A 19,414-nucleotide genomic window follows, 5' to 3' on the forward strand; every position below is an offset into this window, starting at 1 on the left:
CACACCTCAGTGAGAGCTGGGTGGGACCAGTCCAGGAAAGGAGGAGAGAAGACAGAGCCTGGCAGGATTTCAAACTGAAAAATAGGAGTGAGTTGAGGCATCTCCCACCTCCTGCCACAGCCTGTGGGAACTGGGGTGTTCAAAGCCAGAACTACACTGTGGACGCCCCACCAGGTAAGGTGAATGGGAGAGATGAAGCTGATCCACACTGAAATGGGATGACCTGGATCTGAGATCCACCTTGGAGAATGGAACTTTCGTAGCAAACCCCGATCAACTCTTGTGATCTGCAACGCAAGACTGGGAGAAATCAGAAGTAATCAATCCTTATTGACACTGGTTGTAGCTCCTAAGCAGCTCCAGTTGTGTTTCAGAGGGAGGTGCCCAGTTGCCATCTTCATTCAGAGGTCCTCCTTTTTTTACTGCCTCCCAGGGGAGGGTGGGACAGGGAAAAGAAACGAGAGGACAGGCAAAGGCAGAGGGAATGACTGGGTTAGGAGGCAACTGCTCTTCATCTGAACTTCCTGGCAGTCCATCGTGGCTGGTGCTTGGTCTCTTCAGGACAGATCTTGCCTTCCGGAGGGTCTTTCCCAGGCATTCACAAATTCCTCATTTGTAAACAAACCCTGATCTGCCTGGCAGTCCTGCTCTCTCGTTTAGAGCTCTGCCAGCCCTGGGGAGGTGACAGTGTGGGAGCAAATTAGGGCTGGGGTGGCAGCGGAGCTGCTGTCACGCACTGCAAGGGATGAGCACAGCAGGGCAGGCACTCCTAACGCTGCTCCCACAGCGAGCCTGTCACTCTCCATGAAGTTATCATGATGCCCAGGAAAAAAATAAACTCTCAGAAATCCTGACTCAAGGGTGGCTTGTGTACCCCTCGTGTGTCTCTTGTGTGAGGGCAGTGGGTTGTGTTTGGGTACCACTGCACTGGGTACCTGCAGTGTCTGTTTCTTGCAGATTTGTGGTGGGAAAAACTGATATGGGGTGCAAAGGAGAAAGAAAAAAATCAAAGAATAGTTAAAATGAATAGAAAGGGGAAAAGATTGTTCTATTAATATTACAGCAGTGTACAAGCACCCCTAAAGGGAGTAGAAGTCTACAAGCTTCTGTTCTGTCCATCAAGCCAAAAAGAGCCAGTCCCTGCTGAAAGACTTGGTGTATTGATCAATCAAGACACAGAAAAGGCATAAAATAGCTGTTGGAGCATTGCTGGTAAATGTTCTCTTTGCTCCCCTTCTCTTTTTAACAGCATTTCCTGTCGCCTGATTTGCTTTTTGATTGGTGGGTTGGTTTCTGTCTGGGCTCCTTGGGTTTGCAGAGGAAGGTGGGGTTGGCTTTGGCCAACCTATGGTCTGAGAACCTCAGCAGGGCTAACATTGTGCTGGGAGGATGAAGGTGGCATCTTCCCAGTGACACGGACCACCCACAGAGGGATGCTTTGCTGTGATCTCGCTGTTCATTACAGATGCAGCACGTAGAGGGCTGTGGATGGGTCTTATTGACTTTGTCCTGTTGGAGTGTTACATGTGGCAGCGAAATGACAGCTCTGGGAGATGTTCTCCTGCATGTTTATGGGTTTGTGCTCAACTCAGAGTCTCCAAGTGGCCATCAATTGAGTTTATGCTTGCTGGGAGGTTTGTTACCTGATCTGAAGAACGTAATAAGGGATGTAAGAGCACTCCATCTTTCACTCAAGAGGAGAGCAAAAGAGGCAAATATAAATATCTGTATATTATCACTGGACAAACAGGGAGTGAGGCTCTGTTGCCTCCTGCCACTTCAAGCCATATGGTGGCTAAGCCTGAGTGCTTCCAGGAGGGGCAGTGAAAACTAAAACGTCTCCCCAGTAACAAGGACTACTCAATGCTCTGGAGGCAGGTAGACTGCAGGCAGGGCTTAGGCTGGTGTGACCATTGCTTCAATGCTGGACATTGTTATTTTTCAGTGGTTACTCATCCTTCCTCTTCCTTTATGCCTGGCAAGGCTGGAAATGCCAAGTCTTGCCCAGCTGACCTCTTGCTAGGCCTTCCTCCAAGTTTGCTGGGCTTTATTAGCAGTGATTTGTGCTTTAAAGACTAGTGAGATTCCTGAGTCATCCCCTTAGGCAGGGAGCTATTTATTTCAGTGTGTGTGTTACACTCCCTGGGAGTGGGTGTCTCTCTTCCGCTTTTGGATCCTGCCCTGACACTATATAAAGACTCCAGGCTTGAATGAGCAACAAAACCAACCCTCAAACTGGCTCCATCCTTTGGAAGATCGGTGCTGCTGATCCCATCTCTCCGGGCTGAAGGAGCATGGCCGTCTGGAGCATGGGTAGGAGCTTGCATGGGATGTTTGTCCATCTTGGGGTGTGGAGCTGCTGGGACCTCTTGTGGGGACCCAGCACAATGGCTGTCCTTGTCTAGGAGAAGCTCTTGCTCTGCAGTGGCTCATGGCTGAGGGGGAGGTGGGATTTGTACCCTCTTTTTTTCCCCAGAGGTTGCTTTGCTGGTGCTGTTGGGTTTTTGATCAGTGGGAGAAGGAGAGATGAGGTGAGTGTCTGTAAGAGTCTCCGTTGGTATTAGAGCAGGGACTGGAGGTGCCATGGGCAAAGGTGGATGGGCTCCTCTGAGACAAAGCCAGTGCAGGAATTTCATTGGGTCATTTTTCCCTGGATGGGCCTTTTCAGACACAGCCCACAGCTGCAGAAATCTGCCCTGCTGTGAATTTGGGGGGGGAAGGAGAGCCCCTCACAGAGCACCTCTCTGGGAGATGCACAGAAACCAGCATGCTAATGGCAGTGTTCATCCAAAAGCTGACTTCACACCCAATTAAGCATCACCCTGAGCCAGAGGGACAAGTCCTCATGTCATTATGTCTTGAAGTCAATTGCTGGCACTTCATGAGGGCTGTGTCTCCATAGCCTGAGGGAACGAAGCATTTAATCCGTATCAGCACTAAAGAAACTTGGTTAATGTGATCTCGTGGTTTGGTTCTTGTGGGTAGGGGACACACATCTCAGTCATGGTCTTTTTCTTAGTTATGGCTATTCCTGTAAGGAAGGGAAAAGACTTAGACAGAAGGAGACTTTCCTGAGCTCTTTGTCTGTAATTTATCAGAATTTTGCACTGAATTTTTCTTCTTTGCCATATTTTCTTCTTTTAACATCTAGATGTTTTTAATGCTATTCTTAATTAGCAGCTTCTCACTTACCGTGCCAGCTAATGACGGGATAGGAAGAATTTCTGCACTGGCCTTGTGTAGCTGATGATGTTTTTCTTTTCTGCAACAGAAAACAGATGTAATTCAAAACCTTCTCTGAGCTGCCCCTCCAGGCCCAGAGCCCAGAGCCTCCCGAGGCAGTTGTGGCTGGTGGGAGCATCTCAAGTCATGTTAAATGACACAGAGAGAGCTACTGGGGCTTAGCAAGGGAATCAGTAGATTAATGGGATAAATAGAATCATAGAATTGTGTTGGAAGGGACCTTAAAGCTCATCTCATTCCACCCCCCTGCCATGGGCAGGGGCACCTTCCACTATGCCAGGTTGCTCCAAGCCCCGTCCAACCTGGCCTTGGACACTTCCAGGGATGGGGCAGCCACAGCTTCTCCGGGCACCCTGTGCCAGGGCCTCACCACCCTCACAGGGAAGAATTTCTTCCTAATATCTAACCTAATCCTGTCCTTTGTCAGTTTAGATAACACCATGTAGGTATGAAACTTGGTTTTGAATTGGTGATGGTTTTAATCAGTCTTAGTATGGGGGGAATAATTTGAGGTTGCAATTATAGGGAAAGTGTCTGAATAAGACAAGGGAATGGGACTCTAAAGCTGTTTCTATCCTACATGTTTTACCAGGAGGTGGGTAAACATCTCAAGTAGGTGGGACACATCCCAATCTCAGGTCTCCACTCAAGCTTTGGAATAGCAAAACCTAGGAGACCTGCTAATAATTCAGGGTTAGATCTTGCCTGGACTTGACCCATGCATATGCAAGAACTTGGGCACCTGGGGAGCACCTCCATGGAACCTGCCATTTTTGCTGCCCGTCTTTGCAAACAGCCGCCCGTGGGTGCGCGTTTGGCAGGGAGCACCTGCCCAAACCCCACCCTGAGCCAGAGAAAAAGCTGAACCTCCACGGAGAAATTCATGAAAGTAATTAATTGGCTCCCCATCTGTTTCTGGGGAAGCCCATCTACCCTGCAGCCACATCCCTGTGGGATGTGTTGGGAAGAGTGGCTGGAGTCAAGACTGACCCTGTGATGGCATTCCCTGCTGGCTGCAGTGGCCTGGTGGGATGTGCATCTCATCTGGGAAACGCAAGGGCTGGTAAAGCCCAGGGAAGCACCACAGGCCTGATGGGCTCGCTCACTTATTTTCCATTTGCTAAAAGATGGCAGAAATTAAATGAAGATTAATTAAACTTTTTTTTTTTTTCCCTCCTTCCTGCTTCCTCTTGCTCTTTGCTGTTTCTAGGGAAGACTGAAAATATGTGCTGGAGAGGAAGCTCAGCTCTGAGCATCCTTTCACGAGCGCAGCATATGGCCCCCATGGGACTGCAGGGAAAGGCCCTCTAATTATGGGGAATGTCCTGTGAGGCCGGGTTACACAACCAGGATGGAGCTGCTCCTGCTTTGGTTTAGCAGCAGGCTGAGGATGCTGTGACTCCAAATACTACCTGGCTGTTATCCATTCATTGCTTTGTATCACTGCTGGTGTCCTGAGCACAGAGCACAGAGCACGCACGCGGCTCTGAGCCAAGCAGGAGGTAGCAGGAGTGTGCGGGATCATAAAAGGGCCATTGGATATTTACAGTGCCCGCTGACATAATTCCCAGACAGCCCGAGCATATCTCGGAGCCGGCTGACGAGTCGCCAGGGAGATCTGGCTCCGATGCTACCGAGTGAAGGTGACTCCTGCCCGGCTCTGGCAGGAGCAGGGTGCCCTGGTGGGGGATTCGTGCTGCGGCGTCAGCTCGCGGGCTCCGCACCGGCTGCTGCCGCTGGCTCCGGAGCCAAGTCAGCATCCGGGAGAGGGGTTTAAGACTGTTGCAACTGCCTTGAGCTCTTACCTAGGGGAGGACCAACCCCTTGGCTGTGGTGCTGGGCATGGCCTGGGGTCATGTGCTGGAGGACACTGCTCCTGTGCGCTCCCGGGTGGCTTTGTGCTGTCGCTTAAGATGCTGTGTTGGCTCTGGTCCACGTGAGCCCTGGTTGCTGGTGTGCTTTGCAGTGGTTTTGTGCCAGGCTTTGTGCTACTCCAGAATGATTTATTGCTTGCTGAGGGTCATGGACATATCTTGAGCTAGAGCTGGGATTAACCTCAGGTGTGCCTCTGTGTGCTGGGGGGAATCATCACCCCGTTTTCCAGTTGGGAGCTGAGGTACAGAGGAATTCAGTGACATAGGATGCCTGCAGCATAAAAATCCAGCATCCCTTCTCCCCAGGCTGTAACCCTAGTCTCTCCCTCCGCCAGCTGCAATAACCATTTCCCATACAGACAAGGAGCCTTCAGGATGTATCCTTGTCCCATCAGGCCTTCCTAGGTTTTGAATTATTAAATATTGTCTCTGATCTCCATTATAAATGTTTTTAAGGCATAGTTACTTATCAGAATAGAAAATGCTCTGTTTTTGGCTTCATCTGCTTATGGGATTTACAATAAATGAGAACTGTTTTTAAAAAAAAAAGGGGCTGAAAGTGTTCAAGGCCAGGTTGGAGGGGGCTTGGAACAACGTGGTCTAGTGGAAGGTGTCCCTGCCCATGGCAGGACGGTGGGAACGAGGTGATCTTTAAGATCCCCTCCAACCCAAACCATTCTGTGATCATGAGAGGCTTAGGTGACAGGGAAACACAGAGAAGTAACATCTTTGGAAGAGGATGTCCAGTTTTGTCCCAGTGGGCACTGGTTTGTGTCTTCCATTTAAAACAAAATCCCGTGCAAATTCATTAGTGTTAATAGGCTGAAGAGTGTTTGTTGCCGTGACTTCCATGGTGCCAGATTATAAACTGTGCTCTGGGAGTGCTCCTTCCCACATCCCCATCACCTCCTCCCGCAGCTGACAGAGGCCTTGGTAAACCAGCCTGACCATGTTAGAACAGTTACAAGGACTGTAGCTCTGGCTTAGAGGGAGCTAGGAGAAGGTGCAGATGCAGAGCAGGAGATCCAGGGCCAGCTGCAGATCCAGCCAGCTGCTGAGCTCAGTGCTGGTTTCCCAGCTCCTGGAGCCTGCAGTCCTGGCTGCCGTTTGCCGTAATTCCCAAGGTCAGATTCGTGCTCGCTGCTTGTAAGGAACGGGTGGCACCTGCAGCTCTGCAGGAGATGGTTTGAGCAGCACAAACCCAACCATGGTCGTGCTGTTGGTCATTCCCTTGCTGCAGCTGTGTCTTGCCCCACAGCTGGGCACATCTGTGTGTGTCTGTACCAGGCACCTGCAGCATCCCTGAGTGGAGCTGCTGGATGTGACCCAGGCAGGTGATTCCCTGTTTTTTTTCCAGAGGAATGAACTGTGAAAGCTGGCTTGGGACTAAATTGGGAATTTGATGTGGGATCTCACTGCTGCCAGGCTGGCTCTGATTTCCTCTGGACCCCACGGGAGAGGCACCATCTCCTTCTCGTGTTCCCAGGCTAAGCTGCAGCAGCTCTCCCAGGCAGCAGTACAGCTCGATGCCGCAGGGCTGGGGGAGCTGCTGGGGGACTTGGATCATGCCTGAGAAAAGGGAGTTAAAAGCAGATTTTTGCAAGCCTTTGCCTGCCATTTTAAATGGGAAGGATGTTTCCCTGGCAACGAGATGGATGCTTCCCAGCAGAGCATATGGCTTCCATCGACTTTGATTTACCAGCGTGTTGAAATGGCAGCTAGATAATCTCTCTTCAGCTTTAAAGTGTCCATGCCCTGTGTCCCTGTTCCTTAGGAGTTTTTAAAGGGTCCAGCCCCTGCAGTGCTGCCCCTGCTCCTGTCCCAGGGCTGGGGCTGCTGGTGTCCCATGCCAGGGCTGGGTCTGGGGACCTTTGCAAGGAGGGACCTGCACAGAGGACCTGAGCATCACCTGGAGCAAGGAGCTGCAGGGTGGGAAGGAAAACCTTCCCTGCCTCTGCTGCCTTCCCCAGGCGAGCAGCTCCTCCTCCTCCTCAGAGATTATAATCCACAGCTCTCTCTTCCTATTCTCCTCCCTGCTTTAAATCATTTTTAGATGTTTTCCACCTTTCACCACACAATCATCTGCCTCCTGCAGCTTGCTATTTATTGTTGTGTTTACTGGCACAGGGAAATAAGTAGAGGGAACAAACCTGTCATTTGCTGTGCGGGGGAACACGGGGGAGCTGCTCTCCGGGAGCTCGTGGCTTTCCCAGGCTGGCTGGTGTGTGCCAGCCCCATGGAGCTCACATGGCAGCCTCCTCTGAGGGGCAAAAACAGAGGGGAAGAGGTTCTTACCCTCACTGCTGCCCATCACTTCGGAAAACTTGATGAAAACCAACCAAAAGGTCCAAATTTTAGGTAGAGGGGCAGCCAGACAGGGCAATCGTTTGAGGTTCATCCATTGCTTTAGGAGTCAGGAGATCCACAGAGATTTGGGCACCACCTGTTTGGCGCTGTCTGAGCCTGATTCCCATCTGCCCACGTCACAGCAATGAGCAGCAGTGAGGGACAGGCATGAGGTTTGGGGACTGGCTGGGTAATGTAGCCTTGACTGAAATGAGAAGGTTGTGCTGACCTGTGAACTGCTGCACTGCAGGGATAGCTGGGGGGAACACGCATCGCTCCTCCCCTCTTCCACTGATGGAAGTTTTGGGGGAGCTTTGCATGAGGTGTTGTCACCTCTTTTGCAAGAATCCGCGTGAGCGCAAAAGCCGTGATCTGCACATGCTCGCTCTCAACGCCCAGCCCTGCTTGCAGCAGCCCCCCAACACTGCCCAGCTCAAATGAGGCTCCCTCATTAACTGAGGTTGCCTTTATTTCATCTGGCAAGGATCACGGCTTCCCTCCACATCCTGGGGTGTGCGGCTCTCTGGGCAGCCTCTCCCTCTGCAAAGGGTTCTTGATGTGTGAGCTGTGCTCACCTGCTCTCCCATCCACACCTGGCCATCCACCTGCAGAATTTGGGTTATGCCAGGGAAGAAGTGAGAGGTGATAGAAGTGATTAATTGTCCTTTGGTGCTGGGGATTAATTTATCAGGTGCAAAGAGCTGGCACCGTCTGTGCAGGTGTCACGAGCTGGCCGATCTCTGCTGTGAGCCAAGGAGGCGCCGATGTGGGTTGGTAGCAGGATGATGTCCCCATCGCTCCTGGGGAGCACACAGCTGGCACAAATCTGGCTGCTGCTCAGGGAAACTTTGCTGATGGAGAGGAAAAGGTGGAAAAGGGCTTTTGAATTCAGAGTTGCAACTCCTGGGAGACCCAAAATAGTTCTGTTAGTGGTGAAGTTAAGCAGGGATTGACTGGCAGCTGGCGTGATGTTCTCCCCCCTCTGCGGCATAACTGGGCTGGTTCAGCAATTTTTTAGGGCTAAAGAGCACTGCCTGCTTAATGATGAGCTCTCCAGAGATGCAAGTTTGTTTTGCATCCCTTTACCCTGGGCAGCTCCTCTGGGCTGCCTGTCTGCATGGCCCAGGTGCTACTCCTGGAAAGAATGTTCCCATCCTGACAGGAGCAGCTTCACAGACATGGAAAGCACCAGGGCCGTGTTCTGCCACCTCTGCCGTGGAGGATGATGACAGCCTACCAACGTGGGGAAGGATGCAGAGCTCCAAAACTGACCACAGGCCCTTTATTTCTGGTGCTGGACCCAATCCTGCATTTTCTCTTGTGCCAAACTCAGGTGTCTCTCAGGCATCGCAGAGTTTGGAGCCAGCTGAGCTGGATCCTCTCCTGGGGCAGTGCAGCCCCCTTGGCTTTCAGGGCGTTATTCCTGATTTGTGCTGGAGTGGGTGAGAGGGAACATCAATCCTGATAATTGTGGCATTCCTCTTATTCCTCAGATTACATTTTTTTTACGTAGCTTGGGGGTCATGATCTTTTGGGAGCTGAAATCAAAAGGCTGTTAGCCAATTCTTTTGCACCTTGGCTGTGAGCTCCTGCTCACTACCTGGGACAAGAGAGGTAAAATTAAACAGATGTTGAAATTACCAACTTTTAGACATATTCTATGGGCAGTTTGCAAATACTTCCTTCTTTTCCCCAAGACTCTGTTAATTAAACAAACCAATGAGCAAATGAAATTAGCAGGGCTTTGGTAATCCTTGCATTTTATACTTTGGTGTTATCCATTAGCCTCTGGTTCTCAGAAACCACATCCTTGTCTTCTGATTACCAAGGAATGTAGCAGGGAAGGGACCCTGGGAAGTGACTGGGGCATCTGAGTGCCTTAGAAATTGCCAGTATCTTGGCCATTCTCCTTCACTCTTATCTGGGAGGGAGCCCAAGAGCAACAGTTCTGGGGTCCTGCTTTTACAGGGGCACAAGCCAAGGGCCTCACCCATGGGGAGACAGGGGTTTTTAAAGGTAACACAAGGATTTTGAGCCATTTAGTTGCCTTCTGTGGGTCTGGGACAGTTCAAGTGGCTGCTGAGAGCTGCGAAGCCCCTGTGGCAGCAGCTCCCTGTGGGTGCTCTCAACAAGGATTTTTGTTGCTGAGGTGCTGGAATTCGTGGTGCTGTGGAACTAGTGCAAAGTCAGAGGTGGGGAAGTGAAGCTGAAGGAGCTCAGGGGGATGGAGCTCGTCCTTCGTGGGCAGGAAAGCTCGGGCTCCAGCTGAATAGCTGCTTCTGGGACAGACCTTTGAAAAACCAGCTACTATTCCTGTCTGCCGCGGGAACCAGCCCGATTGGAGACAATCTTCCTATCTGCAATTAGACCAGAGCCTATTTTTATATATCACATTCCCTCGAGGAATGTTTAGATGAGATGCAGCATTACACTTTATAGGGACAGCTTTCTTTTAACCCAGTTTTAGAGCTCACTTAAGTCAGATCGAATGACTTGCCCAGGTCGGTCAGAGGAGCTTGACCTCAGCAAGAGGAATTTCAATTCCTGCATGGTCCAACCATGCAGCGTTTCCTTGGCTTCTGAAATTTATTTTTCTTGAGGTGTTGCAGAAAAGCAAGACTTAGGAAACAGAAATAACTTGATCTTCATATAGGGATAAAGGTTAGATTAGGAAGGTTTGTATTCCTGTGCTCACTTGCAAGGATTTCTCCAGGGTGGGGAGGAAGTAGATGCTCTTTTGGGGGAATACCCTGTGGGATGAAAGAGAGGCAGTGCTCAGATTTCAATCTGAATAATATGGGTATTGCATGAGACAGCAACTTTCCCTCACAGTAAAATCAATGAACATGATCTGAATAAATGCCTGCACAGACATTTTAAGAATTACTTAAATGTCCAATATTTTATACTCTTAATTTACCTCCCAATGCACTGTAATTACACCGTGGGCTTTAGGATTCTCTCCCATGAACCATTTCTGCAGCTGCATGAATATATTTCTCCCCACCAAATTTTTTGAAAGAAAACCTCAGCCCAGCAGAGCTGAATCCCAGCAGGAACAGACTCTTCTGGCAGGTGCACAGGCTTGATTAATACTTTGGGTTTTCCTCCAGACATCTGGCTCCTCTGAGGCTGCGTGTGCAGGGCGAGGAGAATACGCAGACAAGCATTTCCAAGTGATTCATTCTGGGTGAGGACAAAGCAGAACATTGGAGCTAGAACTTTGCATGCAGTCATTATTATTAATAAGGCTTTTATTCAACCTAAGTTAAATGATTAGAGCCAGCCTGTAAAAAACCCAAGCAATTCCTTACATTTAACTCCTTTTCCCACTGTAAGTGTTCAGATCTTGATCTCCATTCCCTGGCATTTCCAGATGGCTTTTGTTCTTTGAGGCTTCAGTCCAGAAAAGCTCTTAAGCTCACTCTTGCTCCTAAGTGTGAAGATAAACAATCCTTTGCTGGACTAGGGATAAGTTATGCCATGCAAACCCAATTTCTGCTCAAATTCCTGCAGTCCCTGGGTTTGGAGCAGGACTCTGGCTCTGGCGCTCCGGACAGATGATGCCAGTTCTGTTCTCTGACTGTTACAAGTACAGGCAAAAGGCTGGAGGAGCCCTTGGAGTGGAAACTGATTTCAGAAGTGGTGGATGTTGAAGGATAAAATGTATTTGAACCTATGTCCTGCTCTTATTTCTGAGAAACGTGCTGCCTAAATAGAAGGAAGGCAGGGAAAGAGGTTTTATTTTGACTTGGTTGTGCAGCTTTGCACAGGGGGATTTCACAGATGTGTGGATGTGGCACTTGGGGACATGGTTTAGTGGTGGCCTTGGCAGTGCTGGCTTGGTTGGGCTCGATCTTGGAGGGATTTTTCAACCTAAATCATTCTATGTTATTCCTTCCCATCCCAGTGCCAGCCCTCTAACATGGATCTCTAAGAGCTGTTTCTCTGTAGCCGGATGAATTCTCACCTCCCAGCCCACCATCTAACACCACAGCCTTCCCTGGAACACTGCTTTGGCCCTCTGGAGATGCTCCAGTGCTCCATTTAGCCGACCTGCTCCAGTGGAAGGTGTCAGCCTCAAGACAGAGGGTTTGAATTGGGGGATCTTTAAGGTCCCTTCCAACGCAAACCATCCTACCATTCACACCACAGTCCTTAGTGCTCTTTATGGCTTTGTACAGCCAGGGGGGCTCTTATCAAGGCTGCTCAGGCATCACCTGAGTGCACTGAGAATGCACAGGAGCTGTAAATGTTGTCCCAGATAGGCCTTTGATAATGATTTATTAAAAAGTTTATAAACCATGACAATCCCTGCCTTGGAGCCAGCCAGTGTGTTTACCACAATGTTTCCCACCCACATGGATGCTCAGGGATCCTCCAGGCTCATCCAAGGAGCAAGATCTCAGGACAGAGGATGGGGCTGGGCATGGCCAAGCCTGAAGGGATTGAGATGCCATCAGGAGTTATTTTTGGGAAGGAGAGCGTTTATTGAGGCACAGCACCAAAAGACAGGACTCTCCACTTCTATTTCCAGCTCTCCTAGTGAGAGAATTTGCCTTGGGAGATGATTTTGGCTGAGACCGAGGGATGTGGGAACCCGGAGTGAGGTATTTAGGCTTCTATTCAGCCTTGTAAATGAGCAGCCAGGTTGCAAGTCACAGCAGGATTGCTTACATGAATAAAGATGATGGATGCTCCTGGCTAAGGGTAGGTGCCATACGACAAAGTCTTTATCCCTGGAAAAGTCATGGCTTTCTCAGCGTTTTGCTTCTGACTCAATGGAGGTTTAAATTGAGCTGCAAATACTCCCATTCTGATTTCGAGGCTCTCTGAGCACTAAAAGGCATTTGCCAATTTCTGTTTCTCTTTGGTGTGGATGCTCTTTCACCTTCACTTATTGTCATTTCTGTATTTTCCTGGCCTTTGATTTACATCAAAGTTTGAGGTACTTGAACTGCAGCATTTTACAGAGCCCACAGCAAATGGATTTACTGGGATTGCAGCTGGATTGCACATAAGCATGTTGGTTTTATTTTAGCACAATTATCAATGCCTTGTTTACATCCCCAAAGTAATTTTCAAGTGTTTTAAATGTTTTAAGTTGCTTTTCATTGTGCAGCTCTCGAATGCCTGTATTGAAATACTCCTTCCTTTCCAGCTTTGCCTCTTCTAATTAAACAAATCATTTATGTCCTTTCCCAATTCCAGGGAAAGCCATCAAAGTGGGCAACAAGCACAGTGGCTTGTTACAAGCTTCTGTCACGTCCTCGTGTTGTATCCATCTCCATCACATCCAGGAATCCAGTTGCTAATTAGTGGTGCTCCATCAGAGGAGCACCCAACGTTTCTGAATGTCAGTGAATGTTATTTGAATATGAGTATTTCAGGAATAAATTTAGAGGCCTTTTAAAATTCTTATGTAAATGGGCATGTAGATTCCAAGGGGGTTTCTTTTGGAAGGCAAATTAGATGATTAACCTGAGCAGCTTTATGATGATTCCATCATGTGCTTTCACTGAGGAGGAAAAAAAAAAAAAAGGGGAAGGACAATCTTTCATACCTTTTAAAGTATTTTTATTTCCAAGGGGGAGTTCAGTAATTCCTTTTTCTGTTGCTAACCTGAAGCACAGTGGATATGAAATCTGGATATGCAGATTTTGTGCTGGGATTTAAAAATTGTAATAAGAAGCTTGCATGGGTGTTTTAAGTCAACATAACCTTTGGATGTAAAGTCAGACTTTGGAGGTCTTTGGATTTACTGGTATTAGCAGCAGTCAGATTTGCACAGCTGAGTCTTGGCTGAGCTTAAAGGTCTCAGCAACAGGCGTGGGGGATGTGGGAGCAGCAGGAGGTGCTGGGGGCCTGCAGGAATGGGTGGTGGGTGACAAAATGCACTGAGGAGTCCTTCTCCAGGCTGGAGACAGATTTCTCCTTCCCATCACTCTGAGGAGGAGACAGTGGTCCCAAACCACTCTGAATCCTGCCTGGAGTTTGGGGGATGCAGGTGCTGACTCCAGCCATGCCTCAGGCAGGACCTGTCTGCTCAGGAGGAGGATATTGTCTTCCCTAAAGCTCTAAGCAGAATTGGCATCTTTAATGTAAAAATCATTAGATGGGACCTAATTAATGTTCCTTATTGCACATTAACATTTCCCAGAGTCAGGCTGCAGACGTAATTTTCTTTCATTAGATATGTAGCTTTAAAAATTAGATTCATCCCAACTGCTACACTATTTATTGGCTTGTTTCCCTTTCCTTAGCTATCCATTATTATCTGAAGCCCTTTCCTGATCTGTCTGGGTAGATTAGGTGGAATTAAAGCAGAGTCCAGCTTCCTGTTCCCCACTGCCCTCCCTCTGTGACAGCTCAGAGGATACGTGCCCCGATGTGCACGAACCTCTCAGCTTCCCTCTTCCACTCCTTTATCCAGAGGGGATCTGCAGATCCCTCAAGGTCTCCTAGGAGCCATATAGACCTCAACCCCCCAAATTCAGTTTCCTTGCAGAAAGGTGTCATTCTCGGAGTCTCCTTTTCTATCCCCCCAGAGGCTGGGGGGCCACATGGTCAAGCACAGAAGCTGTGCATCACCGTGGAGCTATTTTTAGGATGCTTGTGCAGCTCACCCTATGCTGAGCCAGAGCTTGCATCCCTTGCTGGCAGGACTGCTCCTTTCCTGGTGTCTGGGACAGGGAGATTCCTTACCCGTTGGGACTGAGCCAGGGGGAGGTTTTTGTCCCTGTGGGATTTGGCCATGGATCTCCCATGCTCCGCTGGAGAAGCTGGTGCATTCCCTGCTGCCTCCCGTGCTCAGCAGTGCTGTAATTAATGCTGGCCCTGCCAGCCTGATCTGCATCAGGTCTCCCTGGCAATGGAAGCCCTGGGGAGCCGAGAGTGGAAATTACACCAGCTCTGAGCTGGCCCTGGGGAGCTGAGGAGCACAGAGAGGCCGGGGATGAGGCTGCAGGGATGTGCTGGAAGGGGGAGAAGCAGCACCCAGGTGTCTGACTGCTCCAGTAGCATCTGGAGCTGCCCCAGCTCTCCCCATAACCACAGTTTGCACAACCCATCCTTGGGATTTGGAGTGATAAAGCAATTTCTGTTCCTTTTTTTTCCCCCGTCCCATCAATATCTGCCGAATGACTGCTTAACATACAGGAATCCTCTTTCCAAGTGTGTGTCCCTGCAGGACTCATGATTTGAGAGTGTCTTCATTCTGGATCTATCCAAGGTGATCAGCTGAGCAAACACAGTGTGCAAGCCTGCTCTGATATTGGCAGTTTGCTTTCAGCTCTTTCTCAGGCACTTTACAGTGACGTTTGGTCACAAAAATAAATACAACTCACATTCTACTTCTTTAATCAGAAAATGCAGAATCCTCTTTTCCCTTGATCCCTTTCCATTATCTTTTGTTGCTGTTGTTGTTTTTTCCTCCTTCTTCTCTCATTGATTATTCATTTGTTTCTCACTTCAACATAGAAGTTTGCAGCAAAATCTGGGCCATCCCAGGAGTGGGGCTGCCTGACCCAGTTGCAGCTCCTTCCCTCCTGGAGTGTGGGATTCTGCTCCCCGTGCCATGGGGTGGGCAGCAGTGGGGCCCCTTGTCCAGCTCCCGGGGCATGGCTCCAGCAGTTTGGAGGATGGTGGGATGGATGGAGTCCGTTTGACTGCAGGGCAGGTTGTGGTGGGGTTGTTGATGGCAAGGGTTTTAAAAAACCAGCTTGGGGAGAAAAGATATTGAAGTGGGGCCTAGACAAGACATTGAGGGACACCATGAGTGGGATTGCAAGTGAGGTTTTCTTGCTCTCCTGAGGTTTTTTCAAGTGTCTGCACACGAAACCTGGTGTAAGAAGGGGAAATTTGCAGTGAGAAATCAGGCAGTTTTCCTTATCTGCTCGGTGCTGGATTCATCTTGCGGCTGATAAAGTTCAGCCTTGGCTGAGATGGCTCTGAAGGTCCCTTACCTCCAGCAGTCCCTACCTCACCACCACGTTTCAGCCTGTGGTTCAAATAAATACTGCAAATCTTCCTATTTTTACTTGCTATTGTGACATTAATGGTCACTGCAAAGCCACAAGCACGACCTGGTGGTGTGAAACTCCTTTCCTTTATTCACCAAAAAGCAACAGCCCCCACTAGCAGAACCAAACCTTATAAATATTCACAATGCAGTTTGTAGGAATGTGAGACAAAGTCAGACCGATGAATTATTTAATGCTCTTAAAGAATGCAGCTTTTAGTTTCTCCTTGTGCTGGCCTACTTTATTGTATTAGTAAATCGATCCCAAGTAAATTAATTTCCCCGCTTTTGTTGGAGCAAGCAGTGGGCAGGGGTGGAAGCATCCAGCCTTGAGCAGATGCCAGGACACCTCGGCAGCTGCGGATCCAGGCGCCGAGTGTCAGAAGAGAGCCGAGCTCCTGTCACTCATTCGGTGCCCTTTGATTTGCATCAGAACATCCAGCACTGGGCAGCCGTGATGGGGGCAGGCAGTGAGTGACAGGCTGGGGTGGCACTGCTCAGGCTGCTTTTGGGAGGCTGCCCGTGGATGTAGATGTCAATGAGAGCTGGATGCATGCTGGGGTTTGGGCATCTCCCCAGTTCTGTGCTAAATGAGAGACTGAGAGAGCTGATATCAAAGTTGGGTCGTCCCAAGCTTATGGCAGGATGAGGCTTCTTTTGTCCATGAAGGGCTGGGACAGAGACCAGGCCAGCTCCCTCCCCAGTGCCAACAGCACCAAAATCACATTCCCTTGGGTTGGATCAAGCCCCTCTTCTGTCCCATATCTGGCCACAGAAGAGCAGAGTAACAACAACCCACCTCCCAGTGATGCTCCAACAAACCCAAAATGTCACCAGCCTTTCCAGCTAGTGAGGAGTTAATGTGGAGTACCTGCCTCAGAAAGGAACATTAAATCCACCCAAAAATGTCCTACTCTGGCAAGAATTGCAGCAGCACTTCTGTGTGAGCTTTTGAGGATGGAAATGTGTAAGTGGAGCATGAGTGGAGCTCATGCTCAGCCCATGCTCCTGCTCCTCAACCAGCCTGGTCCCCTCCTACCCCAGGTAGAAATGTCCCAGCTCATTTGGATGCTTTTGGACGCGTGTTGCTGAAAGAGCTGACACTTCCTTGGGGAAAAAATGTCAGATGTGATCAGAGCTATCAGCTGGAAGGGGAACTGGATTGGCACTGGCCAAACTGGGGACAGTCCAGCGGGTCCATCCAGACATAACTGTTCCAGTTAGCAAAACCGGGCACTTGACTTACCCTTTTCACCTGGTGGTGTAGCAGCAGTGCAGTAAATACTCAGAGAGAAATAGACCCAAAATTGCTCTCTGAGTTAGCTGGAGGAGTATGAAAATTTATTGCCATTAAGACTGACCTTGTCTTTCTCTCCCTTTTTGTGTTCTGTAGTTTTCTACTAGTGTTCTCCTGCCTGGTGCTGTCTGTCTTTTCAACCATTGATGAGTACCAGAACAGCTCAGAAGGGGCCCTTTACATTCTGGTAAGTGGGGACTGACAGTGAGGTATTAAAGTCAAAACCACACAAACCCCTGAGACTGGGGGTGTTTGAGGCAAGAATTTAAGCTGTCACTTGTGAGAGGGGGACCACTGGGGCCTGTAGGTCAGAAGTGGGAAAAATTTAGGAAAAATATCCCAGGCTGCCGGATTCACCCGTCTCCTCTCCTTTTGCCTGTTTTCCTCCTCCCCATTCCTGCCCTTCACCAAAAGGTGCTGCAGGCTCATTAGGGCTTCACCAGGTTTGACACGTGAGAAAGGTGAGACAAGATCTCAGAGGGAAGGGAGCAGGCACGGGATGTTCAGGTGGAAATGGAAATAGATGGAAAAAGCTCGCGTGGCATCAAGGGATGGAGGATCTACACCACCCCTGCTCCAGCTCACCCAGCACACACAGGCAACCAGGCCAGTTTTCTAGGGAAAAAGCTGAAATCCCCTTTTGTCATCCTCTAGGATTATTCTCGTTCAGTGATTCCCATCTGCGCTCTTCCCTCAACACTGACAGATTTGAGTCCTGGAGACTGGTGGTAGGGAGACAACGAGGTGTTCATCAGTCCTGTCATGGGGGAACAAGCACAAACATGAGGAGGTGTAAAACTCCAGTTCATGGCTGCAACGTGCAGCACCTCTCACCACCCTGGGGAGGGGGAGGGAAGCCACAGAAGCAGAGATCTGATGATCTTTCAAGCCTGGGCTCTCTGTTGAGTGGTGCAGACAGCTCGGTGATGTATTTGCTGAGGTGTATTTTTCTGAGGTTGTGGGTTTGTCCTGGATTCCGGAGCGTGCTCTCCATCATCCTTTTTTCCCGACTAATGGCACTGTCCCCCTCACAGGAAATTGTCACCATCGTGGTGTTTGGGGTGGAGTACTTTGTGCGGATCTGGGCTGCCGGCTGCTGCTGCCGATACCGGGGCTGGAGGGGAAGGTTGAAATTTGCCCGCAAGCCTTTCTGCGTCATCGGTAAGAGCTGAGTCCCTGTATGAGATTTCCCAGCCCAGGATGGCCATTCCAAGCACTTCCTTGCATGGTGCTCCAGTGTATTGCATGTATTTTGGGGGTTAAACTTCAGCTGCTTCATGGTCACCTTCAGAAAGAAAAAAACCCAAAGGCAGAAGTCCTAATCCATGGACATGCTTTTCGTTGTTATTCATCACAGGGCTCTCCCTGTTTTCTGCTGACCTGGGAGCCATCCCAGCGCCCTGCATACCTCAGGCATCACTGACAGCTGTCCATGGCCACAGAAACAGGGTTTATCCAGAAGAAGCTGAGCACAGGACCTGGAATCCTGCAATCCTGTGTCCAACCTCCACGCTGAATTGTTCCCAAGTCATTGAGACTCCATGTCTCACTTTGCCTTCTCTGGTGCTGCTGAGCTGCCTCACAAGGGAGTTGAGAGATTTAATTAATTCTTGTTTGTAAAGTGCTTGGCGAATCTCCTGTGAGAGGGGCCATCTGGGCACAGCAGTGATATTTTCTGGGATTAGAAATGGACAGAGTGGTCATGCCCTTCACTGTGGAGACTGCCTTTGACTGTGTGGGAGCTGGCAATGGGCATGTGCAGGATTTCCGTTTATTCTACAGAAAAACACTCCTATAAAATTTGTGTAGCAAATCAGGGAAGAGGGAGGTTTATAGGATCTTTGCTATATATTGAACTAGACCTTCTTCTTGGCCTATTCCTTGGACTTTCTTTGTCCATATGCACCTTAGGATTACCATGGAGGATGTAGAGATTTTCATTCCCAGTTTAGATGTGGGAATTCCCCGCTCTTTGTAACAGGCAGCTATGGCTGATGAAGGAAGGGGCCTTTGGCAAGGATTTAATCCAGTTTTAACACTGAATCAGATCGAAATTCAGGCTTTGCAGCATTTGACCCTTCTTCTATGGGAATGATGAGTGTGGAGAAGGAAACTAGGATGTTTCCACATGGTGTGCAGTGACTCCTTTCATCCAGTTTCAGATTAGTGCTGTGTCCTTCCAGCATGGGATACAAGTGTAGGAGATCCCTGTCACGCACAGCCTGAGGCAGTGGCAATGCCATTCCCTTTGGTGGTGATCAGGCAGCATTTCCTCATCTTTCCCTCCCTGTGTTCCCGCAGACATCATGGTGCTGATCGCGTCCATCGCCGTGCTGGCAGCGGGGTCCCAGGGGAACGTCTTTGCCACCTCAGCACTCAGGAGTTTGAGGTTCCTGCAGATCCTGCGCATGATCCGCATGGACCGGCGCGGCGGCACCTGGAAGCTCCTGGGCTCCGTGGTCTACGCACACAGCAAGGTGAGCAAGGCCCAGGCGAGGACGTGGAGCTGCCCTTTGCGCTCTCCCCACCAGAGACACTGCTTTGGTTCAGCTCGCCATCCCAAAGTTCTCCCAGGCCTGGGGAGATTGGAAGGACACCGTAGGTAACACACGGGAGCAACGCAGTCAGAGACAC

General features: G+C 49.5%; 1 protein-coding gene across 7 annotated transcripts in view; it reads left to right on the top strand.

The window, feature by feature from the left end:
* KCNQ2 (potassium voltage-gated channel subfamily Q member 2) overlaps positions 1-19,414 on the top strand; it is a 64,984-nt gene that overhangs the window by 6,923 nt on the left and 38,647 nt on the right. For all 7 annotated transcript variants that reach the window (XM_069034029.1, XM_069034031.1, XM_069034030.1 and 4 more), the window contains exons 2-4: positions 16,877-16,967; positions 17,815-17,941; positions 19,082-19,257. In XM_069034029.1, the coding sequence (XP_068890130.1) occupies positions 16,877-16,967; positions 17,815-17,941; positions 19,082-19,257 (394 nt within the window). The remainder of the gene's footprint in view (positions 1-16,876; positions 16,968-17,814; positions 17,942-19,081; positions 19,258-19,414) is intronic.

Source organism: Aphelocoma coerulescens, chromosome 20 (genome assembly GCF_041296385.1).
Source record: "Aphelocoma coerulescens isolate FSJ_1873_10779 chromosome 20, UR_Acoe_1.0, whole genome shotgun sequence".
Lineage (NCBI taxonomy): Eukaryota > Metazoa > Chordata > Aves > Passeriformes > Corvidae > Aphelocoma > Aphelocoma coerulescens.